Source organism: Pipistrellus kuhlii, unplaced genomic scaffold (genome assembly GCF_014108245.1).
Source record: "Pipistrellus kuhlii isolate mPipKuh1 unplaced genomic scaffold, mPipKuh1.p scaffold_m20_p_3, whole genome shotgun sequence".
Lineage (NCBI taxonomy): Eukaryota > Metazoa > Chordata > Mammalia > Chiroptera > Vespertilionidae > Pipistrellus > Pipistrellus kuhlii.
Genome location: NW_023425529.1, coordinates 20,926,998 through 20,954,940, shown reverse-complemented (window position 1 = coordinate 20,954,940; position 27,943 = coordinate 20,926,998). Strand labels below are relative to the sequence as shown.

The window sequence follows — 27,943 nt, the reverse complement described above, 5'->3', positions numbered from 1 at the left end:
AAACCTGTTTTGTTCATGTGCTTACACATATGCATACACCATACAATGCAATCCCAGTTTAATGCATCTATCCCAAGATAAAATGCATCGCCGAAACCAGTTTAGCTCAGTGGATAGAGCGTCGGCCTACGGACTGAAAGGTCCCAAGTTTGATTCCGGTCAAGGGCATGTACCTTGGTTGCAGGCACATCCCCAGTGGGTGGTGTGTAGGAAGCAGCTGATCAATGTTTCTCTTTCATTGATGTTTCTAACTCTCTGTCCCTCTCTCTTTCTCTCTGTAAAAAAATCAATAAGAAATATATATATTTTTAAAATGCACCTTATCTTGCACCTTAAAATAACTGCAATTTTATATCATGTAGACTATTCCATCAAATTATTTAAGGTATTAACCCAACCCAGGGTAGACAGAGTTATTGGCCAAACAACAATAACACAGTAACACACTCCCTTGATTGTGTCCTAACATTTGGACCTTTGTTATAGAAAGCATGAATTGTCACTTTCAGTTCTATATTTCTTTGGAAATAAATAAAAACGAGATTTATGAAAGAACAGACTTCTGTAAAACTGGAAGTTGTATAAAAGCTTCCTGCATTTTCTAAAAAGATCCTTGATTATCCAGTCACTGGTTCAACTCAGGAACAAAACCAGCATGGAGCAGTGCTTCTCGAAGCACCCTGTGCATACCTGTATCACAACACTCACCACACTGGCCAACTGAACTATTAACCTTCTAGACCCCTCAGTCAATGAACTCTTCAAAAGCAGGGGCTGTGGTTCATTCATCTCTATATTCACAGAGCCCAGCACAGTGCCAGGAATACAGTAGGCACTTTGCACGTGGTTGTTGAAATCTAACTATGGTTTAAGCCAGTGGTCGGCAAACCCATTAGTCAACAGAGCGGCAAACAGGTTGCACACAGGTCTTTAACCACTGGTTTAAGCTATTTAATTTTATCAATCCTTTAGCTTAAGGTGAATTGGGCCTGAGATTTGCCAGGAGCTCCACTGGGCTGGAAGAGAGAGCTGAGCTGCCTGTTGTTGGTGTAGCTGATTAAAGCAACAAGCCAAAAATGAAAGACTGACTACGGTGATAGAAGCAATAGTCTAAAACCAAAAAACAAATAAAACAAGACACTGCCTCAGATGTGGCAGGCAGTCTTACTATTGAGGGAGCCCCAAACAAAAGGCTCTGGCAGTCTTAGGGACTCTGGGGTTGAGACACGGTGTGGGAAATGGCTAGGAGTGGAAAATTACTGGGTCCTGAGACAGAGTCTTCAACGTTCCTTCCTCCTGATGAGGAGGTGTCCACAGAGGCATCTGGAGGGGACTTTTGGCCAAGGCCTCCGATAAAAGACCTAGGGATGAAGGAAGCAGGGCTTGGAATGAAATATGCCAAAATCATGACTATCTGGGGGGCCAGAGTCCTTGACTCCACCTACCCCCAGAGACTGCAATGCATGGGCTGTTACCAAAGTCCATGTGCCCCACTCTTTGAAAGGCCAAAATTCAAAACATCTGAGTTTGGAGTAAGGAAAGGTTATTGTTTGGAAAGGTGCCAACTGATAAGATGGGAGTTCTGATTCTCAAATCTTACACAATAGACTAGGTGATGGGTTCTTAAGGGGTTGGTTGGGGGAATAGGTATTGCAGAATGGCTGGTGGGCAAGTTTTAACTGGAGGACCTTGGAACTAGGCCATTTATGGTAAAGGAGTGTCGACACTGAATCTTCCTGGACAGTAGACCCTTGGCTTCTAGAAGGGTTCTGGTGTTCAAGTTCTGGTCCTTTGGTTCCCTGGTTGGAAGGGGGAGCACATGAGACCGGTTCTGGGAACAGTTGGAGATCCAAATTCTCCCTTGTACACATGCATAACTTGCAGTGTTGGTCTGTTATCTCTGAAAAGCAACTCAGAACCTCATTAAACAGGATACGACCACTTGAGCTGGTTCTGCAGTTACAGGGGGAAGGCAGCTTTCCTTGTGAGGCCTGGTAGATTAAAAAAAAAAAAAAAAAGATCTCTGTGATCGCATAAGGTCAAGCCTGAAAAAAATCACACACAGGTTTTTAACCAGAAGCCTACTTCCTCAACATTAAAAGCCAAAGCACAGAAACAATGAACTAGAGGGGGCATTTGCTGCTGAGAAAGGAGTCAAGTTAGGGAAAAAATAAAGGGGTATTTTCCCAGTCTTACTGCTAAATTATTGACAGAAGCTGAAGCTTGAGAAACAATAATAAATATATTTTTACCTTTGAACTTTCAAACTTTCCTGTAACTTTTCAATCTCACCTTAGACATTAAATAGGATATCATCAGTATGATATGCATTGGTGCCTGGATTCCAGTCAAGCAGAAAGTCTCCTCAAAGAAAATCTCCATATTGAGTTAGACGAGGAAGCTAGGACAAGTGGAACAGGAAAACTGATAGCTGAACAAACTGGCCAAGCAATTTACAGCCAGATACAGAAAGTCACCTCCCTAGAGATAGTATCCAGGCCTCAGTTGTATTTCAGGTCCAGGCCCAGAAAAGCAGCAAAACCAGGTGGGCCACACCAGGACCAGCAGCAGTAACTAATGACCTTCTGCCCTGACACTGACCATGTGGAGACCACGACCCAGAATGAGCTCACCCTGAAAACTGATGAATATTTTGCTGAAACCCTCCCCTGAGACCTGCCATAAAATTCCCTCAAATCAGAGAGAAATAAAAGCCTCAAAACAAAGGACCCAGGGTGTACTCTCTGCCTCTGGAGAGCAGCCCCTGACTTTCCCTTTCTCCCCTCTCCCCTGCCCCAAAACCTCCACAGGCTCACATCTTCTAAATGGTAAGGGACTCCACAAGACTTGCAACTGGGGGAGCAATAGGCAGTGGTGGCTTGTCCCAGGCTAAACTCCTGACCCTTTTTTCTGACTTCCCAGTGAGCTAAGACAACCCAGTCTAGGCTCTCCAGTGGCTTCTTCTGTGTTAAGCCTTTTCTTGTTTTGCTGTCCCCAACTTTAATAAACACACCCTCATAGTCACCTGGAATTGTGTAGTGAAATTTTCCCTACACAAAGTAAAAATCCCACACACTACTGACTGGCCCTAGGCAGACCTACTCAAGACCAGGTCCCCTGTCCAGGAAACAATATCATCTCAAAAAAAAAACCCAGGCTCTCTCCTTCACATTATTCATTCCCAAGACAGAGAAATTTAAATCTGGGTGAAAGCCAATGAGCAACTGGAGAGTCTCCTGGTGTTACTAAACTGAAAGAGTTCATTTACCCCATGCTAGCAGAGTCAAACACTAGACAGCAAAAAATTGCCGTGGAGAAAGATAGGTTATTTTATTATGAATGGGGCCAACCAAAATAATGGGAAGTGAGTGCTCAAAAGCCTGAACTCTCTGGCCCTAGTTGGTTTGGCTCAGTAGATAGAGCATCAGCCCTCAGACTGAAGAGTCCCAGGTTCACTTCTAGTCAAGTGCTTGTACCTCAGTTGCAGGCTCCATCCCAGGCTCAGGGAGAGTGTGGGAGGCAACCAATTAATGTAATCTCTCTCACTTTGATGTTTCTCTCTCTCTCTCTCTCTCTCTCTCTCTCTCTCTCTCTCTCTCTCTCTCTCTCTCCTCACTTCCACTAGCTCTGAAAATCAAAGGAGAAAATATCCTCCAATGAAGATTTAACAGAACACACACACACACACACACACACACACACACAAAAACACCAAAAAAAAAAAAAAGCCTGAACTCCTCAATGGCATGTAGGTAACATTAAATGGGTGAAATTGCAACACATTGTGGGTTGCATGTCACGGTGGGCTGAGGATCCTGCTAGGAACTGATTGGTTGGAAGTGAGGTAAGTGTTATGAGTCATTTCTTCAGGTCTTGAGGATGGTCTGTTCTGGTGTCCCTCTGTCTGGTTTGATGGGAAAGTAGATTGGAGGGCTCACGAGTTGAAACACAATTTAGGTCAAATGTTCTCTTTAGCCTGCCTGAGGTCTGAGCCATTCTGACCATTAGTCAGGTCAGCTACTGGTATGTGCTGCCCCAGGGATTGCAAATTATCTGGGGAAAAGGCTAGGTCTCAGGGGGCAGCAGGAGTGGGGAGAGAGGGTATATCTAGAGAGAGAAAGAGAAGAGTTTTAGAGCTAGAATTTAAAACTGAGTTTAATCAAAATCTTAAGAACCCTTGGAAGAAGTGAATGCAGATCCTTGGTCCTTTTTTTTTCTTTTCTTTTCTTTTTTCTTTTCCTTTCCTTGACTCTTTGCTCCAAATCTCTGTGACCAGAAAGACCCAGAAGACATGGGTAAAATCCACAGAAAAGAACCACAATGCTGGCTGCTAGACATAGAAACTTAGCCTTTAGAGGAGAAGGCAACAGAAATTGGGATTCATAAATTCAGCTGAGTTAATACGAGTGGCAGATTAGATAGACATTTGAGCTCCTCTTTGGCATTTTATCATCATTATCTCATAAACTCCCATGGAGATACTGCATTTTGTAACTAGAAAACTATTACTCAGACAACTTAAAGCTACTTGCTAATACTTATTGGTGGAGACAGAATTTGAAACCAGGTCTGCCTGGGTGCAAGGTCCCTATCTTTTCGGTCAAGCCCAGCAGGGAAATTAAATAACATTCTCTGAATAAATGGCTGTCCTCAGAAGAAGTAGCTGTTGTAAGGAAAAACCTCTAAGACTGTGGGAAAGGCCTCTCCCTTTTTCTGGAGATCCCACAGAACTAGAAACCTTTTCCCAACTCACGCATTTCTCTCTGTGACTCCAGCTTTCTTCTATTTTACTGTTTATTAAACAGTACTGGGTTCTCCCCCTGGACAGTGTGCTCTCAGTGGTTAGCATGTCAGCCCACCCACTGAAGGATCACAAGTTCCATGCCTAGTCAAGGGTTCATACCTTGGTTGCAGGTTCATCTCCAGCCTGGTCAGGGCATGTGCAGGAGGCAACAAGTCCATGTATCTCCCTCCACCTATAATGTAGATACTAGCATTATTATTCCCATGTTGGAAACAAAGGCACAGAGATATGAAGTCACACTCCTACTTTGTGGCAAAGTGAAGGTTTAAAACTATGTGATTTGAGCTCAGTGGTTGAGCATCTACCTATGAACCAGGAGGTCATGGTTGGATTCCTGGTCAAGGGCACATGCCTACGTTGTGGGCCCGGTCCCCAGTGGGGGGCATGCAGGAAGCAGCCGATCAATGATTCTTTCTCATCATTAATGTTTCTATCTCTCTCTCCCTCTCCCTTCCTCTCTGAAATCAATAAAAATATATATGTAAAAATAAAACCATATTATTTGGTTCTAGAAATCAAACATCTTACACACTATGTTTCACCTGATTAAGGCAGGTAAGGAGGGAAGTGAAAATGTTGTCTCCTAGGCCATCAAATCCTAGTGTCAACAAGAGGGGGAGCCTGGAGAGCACAATGGATCAAAACCAAACTGTCATTCTCTGGAGAGCATCAGAACTTCTCTACATGGTTGAGAGGAAGAGTCTGGGAGATTAAAAAGCAAGCATATTGCTCTTCTTAGCCTGTTGTTTGTTTGGAAAGGCTTGGTGGAGCCTCCTTTTGGAACATGTGCATTGAAAGTCATTCTCCTGGTGGAGCCATTGCATGTCCATCATCCATGCTGTTGGATGATTCAACTACACTGAAATTCAATTCCACATACCCAGGTATCTCATGTTTAGGACTGCTCTGGGAGAAACAAAATTCACTTAAAATTTGCCTTCGATTTCAAGGTATTTAAGAGGAGTACACACATGAAATAGAGATGAATGGCCAAAAAATTAGTGGCATAAATAATAAATGCAACTATACTTCAGGGAAGGAAATGTCAACATGGATCAAAGCAGCTTCAGGGTAGACTTATTCCTCTCTGAGCCTCATAGAACTCATCCTTGTTGTGTGGAACTTAGCATTATTGTCTTGCATTGTGGCAATTTGTGTACCGTATTTTCCGGGGTATAAGACGACCCCCTAATTTTACAGTTAAAACATAGGTTTAGGCCTATATTCGCTGTATAAGACTACCCCCCACTTCTGAGGCAACACCAGTTCTTTTTTTAATAGATCACCTCTCTGACTCTGGCCAATCTGAGCAGGCTTTTTACTAGAACACAGTGTAGCTTAGGATACAGAACATGTATAATTTGCATGCATAAAAATCCTGCTTGGATTGGCTGAGTTAGAGAGGCGGTCCGAGCAGCCTTGCAGTGATTGGTGTGGGATCGAGTTGGAAAATTCGTTTAACGGCATATCAAGATGTTTTTCGGGATATACTAGGCATATAAGATGACCCCAGATTTTCGGCTTTTTTTTGTTTCAAAAGTCGTCTTATACGCCGGAAAATACGGTACTTTGCTAAATCCCACTACCAAATATTGAATTCTTCCACCAGGGCAGTTACCGCAAATTTTCTAATTGGGGATATATGTTATCTAGCATAGTGACTTAAAAAACAAACAAAAAAAAGCCGAGGCCCGTTTGGCTCAGTGGGTAGAGTGTCAGCCTACGGACTGAAAGGTCCCAGGTTCGATTCTGGTCAAGGGCATGTACCTTGGTTGCGGGCACATCCCCGGTGGGGGGTGTGCAAGAGGCAGCTGGCCGATGTTTCTCTCTCATTGACGTTTCTAGCTCTCTATCTCTCTCCCTTCCTCTCTGAAAAACAAACAAACAAACAAAAAACAACAACAACAAAAAAAAACCCTAAGCCCTCCAAAGTCCTTCTTGAACTTATTTAAATTGGGGCTAGAGCTGAGCCTTCAATGACAGATTGCTTTGTAAAAGGAAGAGAAGAAAAGAATAAATTAAGAACAACAACTTCATCAAAAAATGGAAAGAAAAGGTAAGCTATTTCAGACCTAGTGGTAGACCAGCAGAGGGTTTGCCCAGGAGAGATAAAATGAGCTGAAAAGGCATCGAGAGTCATATTGAGAAGGCTAAGTTGTAAAATGTGAACTTTCTCATATAGACTGGTGGCTTTCAATTATGCAAACTAGAGGGATTTTTCTTTTTTTCTTTTGGACTGACCCTGATAGTTCTTATTATGTTTGCAAGATGCCCTTAAGCAATAACCATTAGGAAGCTTCAGAGAAAGAGTTTATTACTTATAGGCTCTTGAATTTACAAAGTATGCCTGGGCACACATAGCCAGCATAGCCTAGTCTGGTATGAGACTCAGAGATTGACAAAGAGACAGCTAGAGGGATAGAGATAAGATAGAGATAGAGGTAGAGATAGGAGTAGAGGCAGAGGTAGAGTAGAGGTAGAGGTAGAGGTAGAGGTAGAGGTAGAGGTAGAGGTAGAGGTAGAGGTAGAGGTGGAAGTGGAGGTGGAGATGGATTTAGAGACAAAGACATGACAGTGACAATGACAGTGACAGAGATAGCCAGGCTAGGGGGAATTTGAATCTTCTGGGAAGGTTGTTAAAATCCCAGTCCAGGTGCTCTCTCTCCAGGGGGCATACCCATGCCATTCCCCTACCCCACCCCTTCCCACACAGGCTCATGTCTCCTGGCCTCTAAGGGACCAGGAGAGCAATAGGCAGTGGCAGCTCATCCCGGGCTAACACCCTAGACATGTCTCCAAGGCCTCTTTTTCTCTGTATTCCCAGTGAGTCAAAGTATTTTTGCTGAGGTCAATAAATTCTTCCTTGTTTTTCTACAAAAAATTAAAATTAAAAATTAAATCCCAGACCAGAGAAAATCAGATAGTTGGGCATTAAGCAACCGTGAGTATTTTGAAAATTCTTTCTGGATGATTTATACACCCAACTGTAACTTTTGGCAATGAGAGGGTTTTTTTTTGGGGGGGGGGGGGGAAGGAGGGGGGGAAGTGTAACAACAACAACAAAAATGACATAAATGGTACTGTTAATTAAAATGTTTTTCCAAAGTGAAAAAGCTTTAATCTGAAATATACTTTATGTTGTCAAGTATACAATAGGCAATTTAAAACACCTAGTTATAGTTACAGTCTATGAAGAGGATTTATTTAGTCAGGACACCTTCAAATATTTTTATTTTGTCTAGCTAAGTAAAATATTTAATGGATATTTTTAAATTAAAATAAAAAACTTAGATGAGAAAACTACTATATTCCTATCATAGAACTTTTGGAAACTACTGACATGTGGGGGAAAATATCACTTCAAATCCCACAACACAGAAATATCTATTATAATATGCTCACATAATTATTTCCCTTGCTCAGCCTGCTAGTACACTAGAGGTCCAGTGCATGAAATTCATGCATGAGGGGTGGGGGTGTCCCTCAGCCCAGCTTGCACCCTCTCCAATCTGGGACCCCCTCAAGGGATGTCCGACTGCCCATTTAGGCCCAAATCTTTATTAGATAGGATGCTAGAGGCCTGGTGCAGGGATTTGTGCACAGATGGGGTCCCTCAGCCAGCAGTCAGACATCCCTCTCACAATCCAAGACTGCTGGCTCCCAACTGCTCCCCTGCCTGCCTTCCTGATTGTCCCTAATCACTTCTGCCTGCCAGCCTGATCACCCCCTAACCACTCCCCTGCCAGCCTGATTGATGCCTAACTGCTCCCCTGCCAGCCTGTTTGCCCCTAATGCCCTCCCCTGAAAGCCTGGCTCCCCCCAACTGCTCTTCCCTACAGGCCTAGGTCCCCCCCTAACTGCCCTTTCCTGTAGGCCCGGTCACCCCCAACTTCCCTCCTCTGCCAGTCTGATCATCCCTAACTGCCCTCCCTTGCAGGCCTGGTCCCTCCCAACTGCCCTTGCTGGTCTGATTGCCCACAACTGCCCTCCCTTGCAGATCTGGTCCTTCTCAACTACCCTCCCCTTCTGGCCATCTTGTGGTGGCCATCTTGTATCTACTTGGGGGCAGCCATATTTGACCACATGGGCACAGCCCTCTTTGTGATGGAGTGATGGTCAATTAGCATATTCCCTCTTTATTAGATAGGATAGAAGAGGCTCTGTGCAGGGATTCATGCACAGGTGGGGTCCCTCAGCCTGGCGTGCATCCTCCTGCAATCTGAGACCTCTCGGGGGATGTTGGAGGCCCAGGCACAAATTTGGCCCGATACCTGCAGGCGAGGCTGAGGGACCCCACTGGTGCATGGGCCTCTAGTATACATATAAGAGCTTTAGTTAATCTCTTCCTGCCCTACCCTCTTCATTCTGAGACTCATCAGTCTGTTCCATGTTTCCATGCCTGTGCCCTGAGAGTCTGCCCCCTGGTGGTCAGTACACATCATAGCTACAATTGGCAATTAATACCCATCCTCCACCCACCCACCATTTTTATTTCATTAACCTTGCAAAAGTGTTTCTCTTATACTAAACCATTTCATTTTTGGACTTTGCTCATAGAATTATGGTGAAGTTTCACCATACATATTTATTTTTTTCTTAATAGGATCAATGCAATTTGGCCCTCCCTGCAGGTTTTACATATTGAAAGTCATGCTGACCTGGAACGTTTGCTTCTCTTACCTCACTCAATAGCTCCTGCTATCATCTGGCATCAGAACAATTCTCTAATGGCTCCAAGTCTCAAAAACTTCTTGAAATCTGGTTCTTTTATCTCTGCCTGAAGGCCCTTTCTCTTCCAAGACCTCAAACCAGGGGAACAGGAAGACAAGTTACACTGAGTGGCCAGATTATTTTGATCTCTGAATGCATAATAATCTAGCTACTCAGTGTATGTAAGAGACACTACACTTTTCTCTCCATTCCTTCTCCCATCCACTCTGCTTTCCCCCAAGAGCTCACACACAAATCTACTTCTTCAGGTTCCTTCTCAGTACAAACCAGCTCAGGTAGATCTATACATATGAACTCAATCACTCATCAGACACATCCAAATGTAAATCCTAGTTTAGCTCAGCCAAAGGCCCAACCCCCTAGAAGATGAACAATAAGAGGATGGGCTTCCTGACCAGTAAAGATTGCCCCCTGAGTCTTTTATTTTTCATAGGTAATATTTGGAAAACATGATTTGGTATTCAAGAGGAGTTGTCAGGACGCTGGCTGGGTAACTCTGTTGGTCCTGATACACCAACGTTGCTGGTTGGATCTCTGGTCAGGGCACATACATGAAGCAATTAATGAATGCATAGATAAGTGGAACAACAAATCAATTTTTCTCTCTCTCAAATGAATAATTATTTTAAAAAAAAAAGCAGTTGTCAGGGTGTAGAAAATCATTGCTCAATTTATTTGGCAATGACAATGGCCATTATGGTTTTAAGAAATTTTTGATTGTGTAATCCTTGTTCACACAGAGTTTCATCCAAGTAACTTGATTACTAATGCTGAACAGGAAAACACTACAAGTGCTTCCAGTGGTCATCAAGCACAACAGGAACCCATCTGCAATCTGAAGAACACCGATTGAGAAGCACACCTTGTTTCATCAGGCAAGAGGAAGCAGAAGGAAAGCACAGTCCTGCTAGGGAAAGCCCTGAGGGGCAAGCTGCCCCCTAGGTTGCATAATATCCTAATAGAGAAGCAACTTGATTCTTGAATTTGAGGTCCAGAATTTACTAAACTGTGTGAGAGATTCCCCTCTGTATCATGACTTCCCTATTCAGGCCTTAGCTTTGGCTTGTCACTCAGGCAGTTGAAATACATTATTTAAAAGATTCATAGAAGTTCTATTTTCTGAGTCCTTGAAAATGTGTTACCCTAACACATGAACTAGAATTAACTCAGTATAAAATGTCATGGCCACAACCTTTTCCCTCAAAAAGTCTGTAGATGATTTTCCATGGGAAAAGTCAATCTGATTCATAATACTTTCTAGGTAACATTTTCCCTCTCCCTCCCCCGTCACCCATCCCCAAACACACACACACACACACACACACACACACACACACACACACACACAGGAATGTTCAGTGTTTTTGCTTGTTTTGTTGTTTTTATTTTTATTGTTTAAAGTATTACAAATAGTAGTGTATATGTCTCATTTTTTTCCCCATTGACCTTCCTCTCCCCCCCCTCCCCCATACATGCCTTCACCTCCCCCGCCACACACGGGGCCTTGTGTCCACTGGTGTTTTTTTTTGTATTGTTTGTTCATTTCTTTTTGTTGGTTTGCTTTTGTACCAACCAATTCAGTATCTACTATTTTCTTAATAACTAGTATGCAATGACTCCTACGGAGAGACTCACCTTTGTTGAGAGAAGGCTCTGATAAGCCTGAAAGGTGAAGAAAGGTTTAGCTCCAGGGCCCCTAGATTGATGTGATGGATCTAAACTTGAGATACATTGTGCTTAAGAGAAGGAATGTGCTGGTTGCTCAGAGAGGAAAGGTAGGAGGCACCCAGAGGTTAAGTATTAGAGGAAGCACAGAAAGGAAGGTTCAGGAGATGTAAAAGCCAGCTCGGAAGCCAATGAAAAAAAATAGCTATTAAAAGCTATTTTTTTAATAGCTTAAAAAAAAAAAGTTTGCTGAAAGGATTCTTGTGGGAGGGGGCACATTAATTTTACTTCTTTCCATATTTATTTTACCAAACCATTTGAAAGTAAGTTGCAGACACCATGACACTTTACCACACTTATGTCCCCTAGAAAATAGAACATCCTTCTGCACATCCACAATACTGTTTTCATACCCAACAATTCTAAAATATTTAATACCATCTAATATACGGTCCTTATTTATTTAAATCTTTCCAAATGGCCCAGCCAGCATAGCTCAGTGGTTGAGCATTGACCTATAACAAAGAGGTCACAGTTCAATTCCCCAACATGATACACGCCCCAGTAGGGGGCATGTGGGAGATAGTCAATCAATGATTCTTTCTCATCATTGATGTCTCTATCTATCTCTTCCTCTCCCTTCCTCTCTGAAATCAATAAAAATATTTTTAAATAAATAAGTAAAATTTCTCTAAATGTTCTCTCCAAAAAGATCTTTTATAGACACACACACACAACACACAAACACACACACATGCCCATTCAAGATCCAGTTAAAGATCACACATTGGTTGTCACATCTCCTTACTGCCTTTAACCCAGATGAGTATTTCATGTTTTTTACCCTGACAGGAAGGCCTTGTCTATTAAGTAACTGACATCTTAAAAAATAATATAAGATAGTTATCTTGTAGCTAAGAGTCTGGATTAATGGCTAAATAGTTTGTGAGGTGGGCCTCACAAAATGAAAATGCATGGTGCTTTGTTCAGAAATTAGTAAGAATTTCAAGACAGTGAAAACAAACGATTAAACAAAGCATGAGGCCCTCCTAAGAGAGGGTTGTATTTGATGGCACTTGCCACATGCCCATGAACCTGGTTGAAGCCAGATTTTATCTTCATTATTTGATTCCGAGTTAAATATTTTTGCCAAAACAAACACATAGGTGATATGCACCTTCCATTACATCGTTTTAGGAGAAACACTCAGACTTGGTTTTTTGTGTGTGTGTGTTTTTTTGTGTGTGTGTTTTTTTTAGCTCAGGAAAGTTTTCTTCACAGTATTTTGACCAGTGCTTTGATTCCAATTAGTTCAATTTCATCTTCAGGAACACATATCATTCTTAGGATGATTTCTAAAGTCATTTGTGTCTCTCATCTTCCTTTTTGTGTTTTTCTTCTCCCTCAGTTTTTTGGAGGCCTCATCAATCTGTCCTTCAAATTACTGGCTCAATTTTTAACAGTGTTATATTTTGCTCTTTACTATCACCCTCCAGTAGCAAATGTAAATTCTACTATTAAATTTTAGTTTGTTTTTTTAAAAATATATTTTATTGATTTTGTACAGAGAGGAAGGGAGAGAGACAGAGAGTTAGAAACATCGATGAGAGAGAGTCATTGATCAGCTGCCTCTTGCACATCCCCCACTGGGGATATGCCCACAACTAAGGTACATGCTCTTGACCGGAATCGAACCCGGGTCCCTTCAGTTCCCAAGCCGACGCTCTATCCATTGAGCCAAACCGGTCTCGGCGAATTTTAGTTTTCTATCAACCAAGTGTTTTTTATTCCATACATCTCCCTTTTCATCTCATGAATTTTCTTTTCAATCTGTTTTTCTTTATAAACTTTCTTCTCTTAGTAAATAGAGGCTATATCTTCCTCATATCCTTTTAAAATTTTTCTTTTGGTTCCAAAAATTGGTAGCTTTTAGAAATCTGAGATTTTAAGATGACATTCCCTTCCCCTCATTCTACAATATTTTAAAAATGCCCTAACTGGTTTGGCTCAGTGGGTAGAGCGTCAGCCTGCGAACTGCAGGGTCCCAGGTTCAATTCCAGTCAAGGTCATGTACTTTGGTTGTGGGCACATCCCCAGTAGGGGGTGTGTAGGAAGCAGCTGATCGATGTGTCTCTCCCATCAATGTTTCTAACTCTCTATCCATCCTCCCTTCCTCTCTGTAAAAAAAAAAAAAAAAAAAAAAAAAAAAAAAAAAAAAAAAAATCAATAAAATATATTTTAAAAATAAATAAATTGAAAGAGCTAGAAGCAAGTGGTTCTCAACAGAAAGAGTATTTACATTTTCCCTAGTACCACTCCCTCAGAACTCTCTTCTCAGACTACAATTGTATGGAAGATTGATATGCACAGTTTTAACTCAGCTTGCTATATCCAGGAGATGCCCATCTAGTTTACCAACTAAACTGAAATAGGATATTTTCCTAGTCACCTTTTCTAGAGTTTTGACCCTGGGTTACATTTAAATGTTAAATTCTAGCCACTTTCCAAGAATTAACTTATTAAGATCTGTCTTCTTCTTGTATTCATTTTAAAATATCAGTAGCAGACAGATTTATTGAATATTTATCAAGCATTTTTTTTTTAAATCCTCCCCCAAGGACAAGCTTAAAGTGGAAGAGAGTGGGAGATAGAGAGAGAAGAGAGAAAGAAGGAGAGAGAGAGAGAGAGAGGGAGGGAGGGAGGGAGAGAGAGAGAGAGAGAGAGAGAGAGAGAGAGAGAGAGAGAGATTGTTTGGTTGCCTTCTGTACATGCCCCAGAGACTAAACCTGCAACCCAGGCATGTGCCCTGACCAGGAATTGAAACTGCAACCTTTCAGTGCACAGGATGATGATCAACCAAATAAACCTCTTAGGCCAGGCTCAAGCACTTATTTACTCACTAGTGGCCTGGTGCATGGATTCGTGCACATTGAAAGGAAATTAATTAGAAGAAAGATTCATGTGGTAATTACATTACTGCAACATGTGCACGTCAATGCTTATTTTTAAATTGTCGCTGCTCATCACATGTACCAGCTGGTCAGTCAGTCAGATGGTCAAATTTATGTATGGTTGGTTGGTCACTTAGCCTTTTATATATAGAGATTGTTATGTACTATTCAGGCTTTAGTCCTTTCCTGTAACCTAAAAAAGATTGGCGATATTTAATACAGGAATATTGTGCATCTCCAGTCAAGTTTGAACAATAATAAAAAAGAAGTGTGTTTTGCTTATTGTTTTTATTTGGCATTTGTACTACTGTCCATAAAATGAAAGCACATAGTAAGATATTGAGAGTAGGAGAGAAGGAAGGTAAATAAAGGAAGTTGGTCACAGCTACTTCAGGATGTAGCCACTCAGATTAGGAAAGAGGTAGAAAAAAGATAGAGAAGTTATGAAAAAGGAACTGTCAGGCAAAAAAAAAATTACATCCATTAAATAATGCAGAAAATGCTTGTGGCCCTAAAACTATTCCAAAACTTTTTTTCAGTCTCTTTGGAGGTAAAAGATGGGTATGAAGATGCCTATCAGCAAGGTGAAAGGTTCATGTTTGTCATGTGGAGAGAATCTATATATATAAAAGCCCAGCAACCGAACAGCAGAATGACAGAATAACCAGTTGACCAGTCGCTATGATGTACACTGACCACCAGGGGGCAGATGCTTAACACAGGAGCTGCCCCCTGTTGGTCAGTGCACTCCCACAGTGAGAGCACTGCTCTCTGACCAGGATGAGTGGAGCTCCTACAGCGGCCAATCCCTCAGCCATGATCCCCACCAGTGCATGAATCCATGCACTGGGCCGTTAGTAAAATTATACTAAACCATCTAAGCAGTATGCAATTTGTCCAGAAATCTCTCTTAACCACCACATTTCCTGCTACAGTCAACTCATCTCTGGTTCACATCTCACCCTTATACCATAATCCTCAAGCCAGGACATGCTAGTAGCCTTACAATCACTAACCAATGACAGACCCTCTTTTGTGTACTCAATTTACAAGACACCAGCAATCTGGAAATTATAGTAGATGGAAGCTTATATAAGAGATAGTAAATAAAAAGCAAAGAGATTAGGAAATCAGTACAGGATTGTTTTATAATTGCTCAAACCAAGCTCTACAGGCATCAAGTCCAAACCCAGGATTTCTGAAGGATGTCCATTCTTTCTTTGGCTCTATGGCAATCTGAATGCAGTAAGAGTTCAGAAATAGCGGGTGCCTACCAAAATCTGTGTTCTTGTTTCCATACCAAGAGGTGACATCCTAGCTGGAAGGTGCATTTCCCAACCTCTTGAGCATATCGATATGGCAAGATGTGTGGTTATTGCCAGTGTATTGTGAACAGAGATAAAGAAGAACTAGGAGTGCCGAAATCGGTTTGGCTCAGTGGTAGAGCATCGGTTTGAGGACTGAAATGTCCCAGGTTCGATTCCGGTCAGGGGCATGTACGTTGATTGCGGGCACATCCCTGGTAGGATGTGTGCAAGAAGCAGCTGGTTGATGTATCTCTCACATTGATGTTTCTAGCTCTCTAGCTCTCTCCCTTCCTCTCTGTAAAAAAAAGTCAATAAAATATATTAAAAGAAGAAGAAGAAGAAGAAGAAGAAGAAGAAGAAGAAGAAGAAGAAGAAGAAGAAGAAGAAGAAGAACTAGGAGTGCTTTCCCCATACTCTTTCCCCTTTTTCTGGCTGGAAGAAAAGACTCCAAACCCATTGGTTTCCAAACTGCAGACTAAGAGAATCTATCAGACTGCAGCTGCCACCTTCACTCCATCTGAAGATGCTCAAGGCAGATATATAGAAATCTTGACTGCCTGCCTTCCAAACACAGAAACCGAGATTATAGTCTGCTCCAATCATTAACCTCTGTTTTTCTTTTGTTTCCGTAGAGATGCCTCAGATTAAATGCCTGATTGCTTGGGGGGTGCGGGGGAGACTCTAAGCCCAGCCAGTGTGGTTCAGGGCTTGAGCATTGACCCATGCACCAAGAGGTCACTAGTCTGATTCCTGGTCAGGACATATGCCCCAGTTTCGGGCTCAATCCCCAGAGGGGGCATTTGGGAGGCAGCCAATCAATGTTTCTATCTCATTGATGTTTCTATCTCTCTCTCTCTTCCTCTCTAAAAACAATAAAAACATATTTTTAAAAATAATAAAAATATAGAATGCTTAAAAGAAATAGGCTGAATGAAAATAACACAGCAGTTATTTAAAAAAAAAAAAAAAAAAAAAAAAAAAAAAAAAGACCCCAAGCCCTAAGGTCATGGTTTCACATATAGTTTAACCACAGTGAATTTATTGGGGACACATAGGAGATATTAAATATTGGCAGGAAAGTGTAATATCAATAGAAAACACTATAATGAACCAAAAGTGGTATTTGGGATACTTCCTAAGACTCCCCCAATGCCACCGCCAATGGATGCTTGAAATTGCATAGTACCAAACTCTCTATACATGTATGTGTAAGAGACTAACAATAACTAATAATAAAATAGAACACTTGCAAACATATACTGTAATAAAAAGTGAATGTGGTAAGGAGATCCTTTGCTGAAGTCTTCGTGTGGGCTCCATGTTTTCTGGTGTAACATGTTGCTGTCAATCAGAACAAATTTTCTATTCATATTTCCACTCACAAATGTGATGCCTATGGCTTCCTAACTAAGCACTTACCATGCACTGTGGCTGTAACTTTTGAGTCTGAGGTGGGACAGCAAAATGAGCAAGAACTTCTTTGTCCTTCTCCACAATTAGAAAGATACAAGATTGGCACTTCCCATAGATCTCGGCAATCTAAGCATGTGATTTTATTTCTTTCCTCATTAAGTTGGGAGCGTTCACCTTTTCACTTAAAGGAAGCACTTTACAGCTTCTCTTTGGCATATTCGAATTGCAGCGTCACTGCTCATGCACTCTGAGGCCATTAACTATGTAAAATAAGGGTGACATGACCACAGGCACTGTGGTGCTGCAACAGCCGATTTGACACCTGAGAAGGCTACTGAGTGACTAATAGGCAGGGCGTGTATACAGCGTGCAGATGCTGGATTTGGGGTGATTCACATCCTGGGCAGGATGGAGCAGGATGGCATGAGATTTCATCATGCTACTCAGAACAGCACACAACTGAAAACTTATGAATTGTTTATTTCTGGAATTTTCCATTTAATTTTTTTGGGCCATGGTTGACTGCAATTAACTGAAAGTAACTGGCCATGGAAATCGAAACAACATATAGGGGGTATTATAAATTTTTGAGGAAAATATAATACTATCCAGGACACTGAGCAAACTGCTACTATTATTAAATTTTCCCTAACTATTGAAAGGAAGTGTTAGATATTTTAGGAAGTGTTAGCCTGAAACCCCAAGAATACGATATTGAGATTCTAAGGGCACTACGAAATAAGAAGGATTGGAAACCTCTGCCTTAGGAAACAATGGAACTACAAGATAAAAGGAGGCTGGGTTCCAAAATTCCTACATGCAGGAAAGCCACCTACCAATTAAGAATTCCCACACTGAATTTGAATATCAACCAGAAATTAATTTCTATTGCACTTATCTTTAGAGTTTGTCATAGCAGCTAGTGATAACTCAGAAGAACTCTTAATACCATAACTTGTGGACCAGCATATGGATTTTTGCAGCTTGAGCTCTGAAGCTGCTGACAAGACATGACTTTGCCCTTTCGGGCCCCAAAACCACCAGCAGTGCAAGCTGCCCCCTGGGCTGATTGTGCTGTTTGGTAAACCATACCCTATGGAAACCCCTTTCACATCCCACGTAGTTCAGGGTTCTGGTTCAGGGTTTGGGTTCTGGAGAAGGGCGGCATGCAAATTAAAGAGAGACTAGAAGAAATTTAATTTGGCAATATGGGGGGGGCCAGGCGGGAGCCCACCTCTAGCAGGAGGACTGTTGCTAGGCTCTGGCCTTGCTATCCCTTTTGTTGAGACTATGGGATACACCCATTACCCTTAAGCAGGTTTGGGAGACACCCATAGCCCTTAGGCAGGTAATAATTGGATTATCATATCAGTAAGGATTTTCATGATTACAAGATGGGGAAGTGGCCTCAGTTACCATAGTCTCAATTAGATAGGGAGTGGTTGGCTCTGACCTTTCAGAGCTTCAAGGTTGACCATCTTTCCTATTAGTGAGACAATGATCGGTTTCCGGCAATACCCCCTGTGCAACTGCTAATCAACACTCCTTTTGTATTGGAACTGCTGGACCAAAGGCCTTCGTTCATGCCATTGAAAGTTCAGTTGCCCCCACCAATCAGAAACAAATGATGGAAGTTTACAACCTTGGATCCCAAGTCATGCTTCTTTTAAAAACTGTTTTTGTGAGGACGTGGAGAAAAGGCAACCCTAGTGCACTGTTGATGGGAATGCAGACTGGTGCAACCACTGTGGAAAACAGTATGGAGTTTCACTAAATATTAAAAATGGAATTGCCTTTTGACCCAACAATCCCACCTCTGGGAATATATCCTAAGTATTCAGAAACACCCATCAGAAAGAATATATGCATTCCTATCCCCATAAAAGTTATTTACAACAGCCAACATTTGGAAACAGCCCAGGTGCCCATAAATAGATGAGTGGATAAAAAAGATGTGATACATTTATACCGTGGATTATTATGCAGCTGTAAAAAAAGAAGAAATTCTTACCCCTTGTGAGAGCATGGATGGACCAGAAATTATTATGGCAAAAAAAAAAAAAAAAAAAGAAGCCATAGATATTTATCTTTCTCTTATCTTAGAGAAAAATAAATATCTATGACTTCACTAAAGGTATATTGTTAAAATAATTAACAATATAAAGGGACAAACAAAATAGAACCAGTGGCTTGGATACGTGGAACAAACTGACAAATATCAAAGGGAGGAGGGTTTGGGGAAGACTGAATAAAAGAAGGTGAAGAGATTAGCCAAAGAACATACATATGTAGCCCATGGGTACAGATAGCGTGTGGTGAAGGCCAGGGGAGGGGGATCTGGGGGCTGGTTGGAGGTTGGCAAAGGGAGGTGGGAAATGGGGACATCTCTAATAATATCAACAATAAAAAAATAATAAATACATAAGACAAAACTATGTTCTTTTCTCTCCTCCAAATTCCTCATTCCTCCCCTTCCATCTTAGAGGGTGTCTTTTTTTTTTTTTTTTTTTTTTAATATATTTTATTGATTTTTTTACAGAGAGGAAGGGAGAGAGATAGAGAGCTAGAAACATCGATGAGAGAGAAACATTGACCAGCTGCCTCTTGCACGCCCCTTACCGGGGATGTGCCCACAACCAAAGTACATGTCCTTGATCGGAATCGAACCCGGGACCTTTCAGTCTGCAGACCGACACTCTACCACTGAGCCAAACCGGTTTCGGCGAGAGGGTGTCTTTGATTCATACTGAGGGCTACCTTCTCTGATTTGCAAATCATCTATTCTAGCAAAAGAATAATATGCTAATTAGACCGGGTTGACCAGACTTTTTCAGGTCATCCAGTCTTCCTTCGGGACAAAGCCACAGTGACAGGGGCTGAGGCAGAAGCAGTTAGGGGCAATCAGGTGGCAGGGGACGGGGTTTAAGGGCGATCAGGGTGGCAGGGGCAGTTAAGATCAATCAGGCAGGCAGGCAGAGGGATTAGGGCAATCAGGCAGGCAAGCAGGAGAGCAGTTAGAAGCCAATGGTCCTACATTGTGAGAGGGATATCCGACTGCCGGGTTAGGCCAGAAAGTGGGATCAGGCCTAAACCAGCAGTTGGACATCCTCCGAGGGGTCCCGGATTGGAGAGGATACAGGCCTGGCTGAAGGATCTCCCCACCCCCCACCCCTCACCATGCACAATTTCATGCACCAGGACTCTAGTATATCAATAAAACTCTTTTAATTTATTTTTGAATTTTTGTTAGCACTAGCATTACCCTTACTCAGTGGTCGGCAAACTGCGGCTCTGTTGACTGAGTTTGCTGACCACTGCATAAGGCATTGACTGAGTTTGCTGACCACTGCATAAGGTCTGGACTTCAGGTTAAAGACATTAGTACATTATTACATTAGTACATTATTATAATGTTTTTAAGTGTTTTTCCCTAAGACAGTGGTTAGCAAACACATTAGTCAACAGAGCAGCAAATTGCCCTAACTAAAGCAAAGTGTGTAGGAATTTAGACCTGAGGCCAAGAGCCAGAAATGTTAACAGTGGATCCCTGCATTCCACAATGAGGACAAGAAGAGAGAGGCTGCCCTAACTGGTTTGACTCAGTGGATAGAGCTTCAGCCTGCAGACTGAAGGGTCACAGGTTCGATTCCAGTCAAGGGCATGTACCTTGGTTGTAGGCATATTCCCAATAGGGGGTGTGCAGGAGGCAGCTGATTGATGTTTCTCTCTCATCGATGTTTCTAACTCTCTCTCCCTCTCCCTTCCTCTCTGTAAAAAATCAATAATATATATATATATATATATATATATATATATATATATATATATATATTTTTATTTTTTTTATTTTTTTTTTTTTTTTAAAGGAGGCAAGGTTCATCTTCACCTGAGGGTAATTTTGCCTTTTAGGGGAACATGACAACATCTGAAGACATTTTTGATAGTTACAACTTGGGAGTGGGGGTCATACTGGCATCCAGAGGACAAAGACCAGGTGATGCAGAGGAGAATCCCCCACAACAAAGAATTATATGGACCAAAATGTCATAGTACTGAGGCTGAGGAATCCTGGTCCAATTAATTTGTTTCTATGATTAATTTGTTTTCTCCACTAGAATGCAAGCTCCATGAGGGCAGCAACTTTGTCTGTCGTTTACCATTCTATGCCTGGATCATGGAAGTCAACAAATATTTGATCACCAAATAATAGATGAATAAGTGTCTCATAGTTCCCATCAGGCCTTCTCATATACATGATGGTGTCTGAACACCGAGCTCCAGAGATTGGAAGGGTAAAGTGGATAAGGGAGTAAAGGATAGCAGGACTACAGCATTTGGGTAGAACAACTTTTTTGGATGCACTAATGCAGTTCTCTTCTCAACATGGCACAACCAAAAGTTCATTATTTCCCTTCACTTTTATTTTCTAACTTGAAGGAAAATGTGCAATTTTTACAATGCCCTCAATTCCTTCATTTATTAAATGACATTATCCTGGTACTGTGATAGGTTAACGAACAAAATTATGACTCAGAACTTGTGCTTAACAATTTGCACAGAGGTTTGCAGTAATTGTTTTTATCCTTTCTAATAACTTTTTAAATTGAATCTATTGGGGTGACACAGGTTAATAGAATTATATAGATTTCAGGTGTACAATTCTGTAATACGCCGTCTGTATGTTGTATTGTGTGCTCACCACCCCAAGTCAAGCTCCTTTCAATGTATTTCCCACAACAGGAAATAGGTTGTCTTTCCTTCACATCTCCCCTTAACATTTCAGTTAAGTGGGAGGAAGACCAAGGGACAAGAGTGAGTGCCTCGGCCCCACCTTTGTGGTGGCTTGTCCCTCCCTGGGTTTCCTCACTGTACCTTCAGCACAGCTCTATTCTAACCTTTTTTTTGGCCAGGCCCCACCTAAGCATCTCTGAAATTCTGATGCCCCCCCAACCCCAGCCCCTGTGACATATAATTCTTATTATTCAAAATGTGGACTCTTATTCACGTGGAGGAAGCCTAAAAGGTCATTAATTTGGTCTAATCAAGTTTCCAGAGAACACGACATCCATGAAAGAGAAAAATAAAAGAATGTAAAGGACAATTGAAGTACTGAGGAAGAAATCACTAAGAAATTGTTTAAAAACTAATAATATGAAGTGATATGAAAAAATAGCAGTTTCAATAGAGAACTGAAATGCATAAATATGTCACAATATATATTTATATACTGTATATGAGGCCTCTAGAACCATAAGAAATGCAAAAAAAAATCACTTTTAATAACTCATTCTCAAATGCCGCCCCCCCGCTAAAATCAAATTGCCCCCTCTCCCCCATGGGGTATATGCCCCACGTTGGGAACCACTGCACTAATGGCAACCTCGGAGTACCTGTGTATTTTTGTGGCTTTGTCCCTTCTTGGCTGTGGCAGGGCATGCTTCTGTTCTAAAACCACTGGTACCTGACCCACAAATTGGGCTCAATAAATGCTTATTGAATGAATAAAATACCTTTTGCCTACTTCACAATGTCACCTAGGGCACCCTCTGCCAACTTCACAATGTCACCTCAAAGGCACAGCTTTGCCTACTTCACAATGTCACTTGCAAAGGACTCTGCACCGAAATGGGGACTTCACAGCCCTGTCCGGATCACTCTCTAGTGGAGGCTCCAGCCCATAAAGAGAAAAGCAAACGGATCAAAAGTCTTGAGCGGCAATCCATGGATTTGGGTTAAACAGCCTGGGCTGGAGGGGCGCTGATCCCAGAGGCATACAGGACCTGCGGAGACCGACCAGTCCTCGGAATGGCCAGGAATCCCAGCTGCGCGTAGGCAGGGGCATGCACTTCCCCGTAGCTCAGGGTGCCTCTTCCCGCTGCTGCAGAGGAGTGGCCGGCCCTGGGAGGCTGGAGGCTAGCGGGGCTGATCTGAACTGGTTCCTACAAACCTGGGGCTGCAAAACCGCCGCCGACGAGCGCCGAGACAGTGGTGCGTAACGTTGCCAAACCCCAGCAGTGCAGCTGGGGAACTTTCCCAGCCCGGCCCACTGGGCGCTAGAGGGTCTGGAAGGACCCGCCTTTCCCAGACTCGGGCACCCTAGGGCGAAGGTTGTTCCCGAGGCCACGTGAGGCTTCCTCACCTTCAAAAGCCCCGAACCAGCAGAACTCATGAAAGAGGAAAGTTAAGGACGCTCCAGCGCTCAGACGGGCGCCACGCTGCCGGCTCGCCAGCCGCCCTTCCAACAGCTGCCACCGCCGCCGCCTCGTCCGCAGAGCGATGCCCCTCCGGCTGCCCGCGCCGTCGGCCCCGCTGCTGCTGCTGCTGGTGGCCGCCGCGGTGCCGCCCAGCCTGGCAGGTGAGCCCCGCGCCCCCAGGACAGGCCCCCGCGGCCCGCAGCGCGCGCTCAGCCCAGCCCGGGGTCCCCCCCAAGTTCACTTCCTGCCGGTGTCGGGTTCGGGGTGGGAACCGGGGACCGAGCCTCGCTATGCAGGGCACTGACGGGGCTCGATCCGGCGCTTGTGTGGCTCCGGGCTGGGCCCGGGAGAAGCGCAAGGGTGTGTGCTCCTGCGAACTTGGAAAAGTGTTGGCCAGAGTTCCTGGCAGACGGATGGGTTCCTTCCTGCAGGACTCGGCTTGCTGAGCCCGGCTGGTCCTCAGAGCGCCAGCCAAAGGACATCTAAATATATGCATTCACACCGGAGAGGTATGATTCCCGGCTGTCTTTCCCCCGCGCCTCCCCCCTTCGTTGTCAGTAATCTAAGTGGGGTTATTACCCCCATCCTACAGATGAGACAAATGAAATTAGGAGGAATTCCGTAATTTGCATAAAGATGCACAGCGTTGGAAGGCAGAGCTGAAACGCTACAGGGCATTTACTCAACTACTCCCAACTTAGTCAAACAGGTTTTATCCCCAACAGGTATTGGCAATTATCTGTACCCTTTGCGGAAAAAAACAAGCAAAAAAAACAACAACCTTGGATTTGTCACTTTCACTCCCAATGAATAAGATCAATATTAACTAAAGAAACTTGAAAGACTTCAGAAGAAATATAAAGAGAGGATTTCTTTTGCTTTATTTCATAATCCCTTTTCTGCACCGACCTTGGGTAAGAAGAGGGTGGCGTTTAGGAGTGCATACCCCTTCCTAAATGAGTGTACTGATTCTTGTTACATTGCCTTCCATCAAGACTTTTGTTTTGACAACTTGCCCACTTCTTACTATTAAGCTTTCCCAGTCTGTTAAGCTGCCCGGGCTTCTGAGGTGGGAAGTGCCGCACCCCCAGGCTCCTGTCTTAGATTCACCTCCACATTCTGGGCTTTCCCAGGCCTGTGACGCTCTGCGGACATCACCTTTTAGCTCAGGGAGACTATTCATTCACACATACCCGGGACAGGCTAGATAGTGCAGCCCAGATACGGAAAGGGTTTTTGTGCCTTGGACACTGGCTGAAACTTTCCTCCCTTTTCTGTTCTTTTGTGTTGTTCGGATTGTTTTAAATATTTCTGTAGACGGGAGGTGGGGCAGCCTGAGGAGTGAGGAGGAGACATTTTTTTGAAGATGGGACACTGTTTATTCAAGAAGATACTCGCCTGGCAAGCATCTGCTTCTTAAACTCAATTCCCCAAATGATAGATAAGCTGACTCCATGCCAGGTGGGTGGGGAATCAGGTGGAAAGTGAGGGCATTTCTGGTACCAGTCATCCTGCCAGCCCTGTGCCCGGCAGTACGGACAGACGGACAGACTTCTTAACATGGCGTTGCAGGACAGCTGGTGAGGGCCACACTGACTGTTTCAAAAGATGTGATCTCTGTGTCCTCTGCTTCACCCCTATTCACCAGTTTTCCAAGGCAGGTTTTTGGCACTTTGTCTTACCTTCTAGATTCCTAGCAACTGAGGGCAGAGAACAGGTCTTTGCCACCACTTGCTTTTCATGTTTTCTCTGAAGTGCCCTGCTCAGTACTTTGAATTTAATGACTACACAAGAAACACTCAAGGGAATGCAATTTTATCCCTGGGGATTTTATATCTACTAAGATACAGCTATTTATCTACAAATAGCCCCTCTTTAATTTTTAAAGACTACTTTGTACTTTCATTCTTCTATAAATTGGTAAGCAATTGCACGTTCATTCTAGCTCGCGCTCTCTCTCTCTCTCTCTCTCTCTCTCTCTCTCTCTCTCTCTCTTTCTCTCTCTCAATTATAGATTTTAAATGTGTTGGCTTTATCTTTCCAGACTGAAATGCTCCATATTTGTTTTTAATGTCTTGGATAATTTTTCTAAGCTGTTTGTATAGTGAAGTTAGGCTGTCACTAGGGAAAGGGATGGGTTGGTTGCCAAGAGACTTGTAAGATGGCATGAGCCTTGGTAAAACTGGTTCCAAATCTGGCCCTCGCACTTGCAGGGCTAGACTCCAGAAAGTCATTCTTTCCAGTGCTCCAGAGCTTATCGGATATAAGGAAACTGATTTCACCCTGATAAACACACAGGTCTACTCACTAAAATGCCAGTTAATTTTTAGCAGATTGGATATTTGCATAGTCTGCTCCAGGCATGTTCTTATAGTCAAACTGCATGGGGCAGAATAATATGATGGATTCAAAGATGGGGTTTCTGATTCGTCTGCCTCCTAGTAGGACTCGACAATTCCATCAGCTCCTCCACTGGCAGTGCTCACCTAGCATGTTAGCTCCTGACAGTGGGCACTGCCTTTTCCAGGCCTCCATGGCTCACCAGTGCCCACCTGAGACTAACAGATTGCCTCTCTATTTGGGTAATACCTTTATGTGGCTGTCAAGAAGTTTACTGTCCTGTGAGTCTTTCAGTCTCCTTAAGGTGACTTAGCAGACCTTTGGTTGAGATCAGTCTCAATTGCTCCTTTAACTCTGAAGGCATTCTTATTTCAAATTCACTTACAGTGGTTGCTCCCTATGTTCCGTCTATGGCTGTTATTCATTTTTTTAAAAAGTAACTCTATAGTGTTAGAGAGGTAGTATGGAACTCGACAAATAGAAACTATGGAGCTGGATGCCTATGTTTGAATCCTGGCACCAATTCTTACTGTGTGACCTTAAGTAAATTATCTAATCCTCTATGCCTCTATTTCCTCATCTGTAAAATGAGTATTATACTACTACTAGAGGCCCAGTGCACTAATTTGTACACAGGTGGGGTCCAGCTGGCTCACCCCAATGGGGGAGAGGGGCGATTGGGAGTAGGGGTAAGGCCAGCAGGCCCCTGAACTCCAGGTTGAACTCCCAGTCGAGGGGACAATTTGCATATTAGCCTTTTATTATATAGGACATCTCTTAAAGAGGTTGTGAGGAACAGTGCCTGCCATATACAGTAGGGATTATATACAGCCATATGCCACATAATGACTTTTTAGTATACCGCCTACACTATGATGATGCTATAAGATTGGAATGAAAATGAAAAAGTCCTACTGCCTAGTGATGTCATAGCCATTGTAACTCATAGTGCAATGCCTCTCGCAGATTACAGTTGCCTACAGTATGCAGCACAGTAACATGCTGTACAGGTTTGTAGCTTAGGAGTTGTAGGGGCACAGAATTTGTCACCCCCAAACATGTCTATTTGGCATAGAATTATTTTAGGTTGGTTAATTTAAAAAACAGTAGACAGAGAACTCATGGACATGGACAACTGTGTGGTGATTTCAGTGGGGAGGGGTTGGGTGGAGGCAAAGAGGGCATGGAGGGAATAAATGGTGATAGAAAAATAAACTAAAAAGACAAATATATATTTCAAAGCAAAAAAAGTAAGATGGATGAAGAAAAAGAAAGAAGGAAGGAAGGAAGAAGGAAGGGAAGAAGGGAGAGAGGGAGGGAGGAAGGGAGAGAGAGAAAATAGGAGAGGTCTGAAAACCAAATAAGTTACCCTTTCTAAATCTCCTTTTGTAAAGGTATCTCCCTCACTGGACCAGGAAGAGGGGGATGACCTTATCTCTAGAAATTCTCATCAGTGCATTAGGCAACAATTTAAATCTGCATAACCTTATCCTTGTTACACTGTGCTTTTCCTAGTAACTTTCCTTAACAGTATCTTCACTCCAACATCATCTTTTTTTTTTTTAAATATATTTTATTGATTTTGTACAGAGAGGAAGGGAGAGAGAGAGAGAGTTAGAAACATCAATGAGAGTCATCGATCAGCTGCCTCTTGCACACCCCCTACTGGAGATGTGCCCACAACCAAGGCACATGCCTTTAACCGGAATTGAACCCGGGACCTTTCAGTCCCCAAGCCGACACTCTATCCATTGAGCCAAACCGGTTTCGGCCCAACATCATCTTTTGTCTTCACTGAAGATGATAGTTAAGGTCGTTGTTTTAGCCATTTTTGTGAATTACTCCGTTTTTCTGGGTCTCTCTCATATATCTAGGAGATTTACAAATTATTAGATTTTTGTTTTCCTCTTTCTAATCTGGCATAAGGATTATTTCCTGGATGGCTCAGTCAAGAACCCAAAAGAGGGAAAATCATTTTTCTTCTCTACAGAGCCTAGGTGTGTAGTAAGGTCTCAGTGAGATTCTCAATAGAATATCGATCAGCTTTCCAGGTGTGTCCTTTCAGGGTGGTGCTCTCTACTGATTGGTGGGCACCAGGGGAGGGGGTCATTATTCATTGCATCTGATCCTGATGTCAGCCAAGCCGTGGCATCGTCTGGTTTTGCTGCTTTTCTGGGCTCGGAGCTAAAACACAACTGAGGCCGAGATGGCATCTCTAGTTTGACAAAAACACAGTCTCTTTGGTCAACAGACCGGAGGCTTTGTTCTAAGATTATTTGATGCTGATCAGAACATCAAATGCTTAATGCTTAAAGGATTGGTGAAACAGCAGAGTAGGAGGCCGGAGGGTCAGGATGTGAGATGGAAATCAGCTATCTCAGTTTCCTCATTCTACTGGCCAAGGAATTTTCCTACTTTTTACTATTCTGCCTCACTTGTACTACTGAAAAATAGGAATTTACTTAATGTGGTAAAAAAAAAAAAAAAAAGTGAAACTGTTAGAGGTAGTGAAATTATGTGGAAACTTTAGTCTAAACC

At 42.8% G+C, this 27,943-nt stretch overlaps 1 protein-coding gene and 1 long non-coding RNA gene across 3 annotated transcripts in view; one reads left to right on the top strand and one right to left on the bottom strand.

Moving 5' to 3' along the window:
* Positions 1 to 1,526: 1,526 nt before the first annotated feature.
* On the bottom strand, positions 1,527 to 22,510 carry LOC118729041. The gene is made up of 2 exons (XR_006742791.1): positions 22,382 to 22,510; positions 1,527 to 1,900 (listed from the first exon to the last, which is right to left on the bottom strand). It is a non-coding gene; the product is annotated as an uncharacterized LOC118729041 (long non-coding RNA).
* A 374-nt stretch (positions 22,511 to 22,884) lies between these two features.
* PLBD1 (phospholipase B domain containing 1) overlaps positions 22,885 to 27,943 on the top strand; it is a 55,995-nt gene continuing 50,936 nt past the window's right edge. Inside the window, exon 1 of one of the 2 annotated variants that reach the window (XM_036456273.2) lies at positions 22,885 to 23,226. In XM_036456273.2, coding sequence (XP_036312166.1) covers positions 23,148 to 23,226 — 79 coding nt within the window. In that variant the 5' untranslated portion in view covers positions 22,885 to 23,147. Of the gene's footprint in view, positions 23,227 to 23,378; positions 23,575 to 27,943 lie in introns of those variants that run through there. The other variant, XM_036456274.2, reaches the window with a different exon arrangement.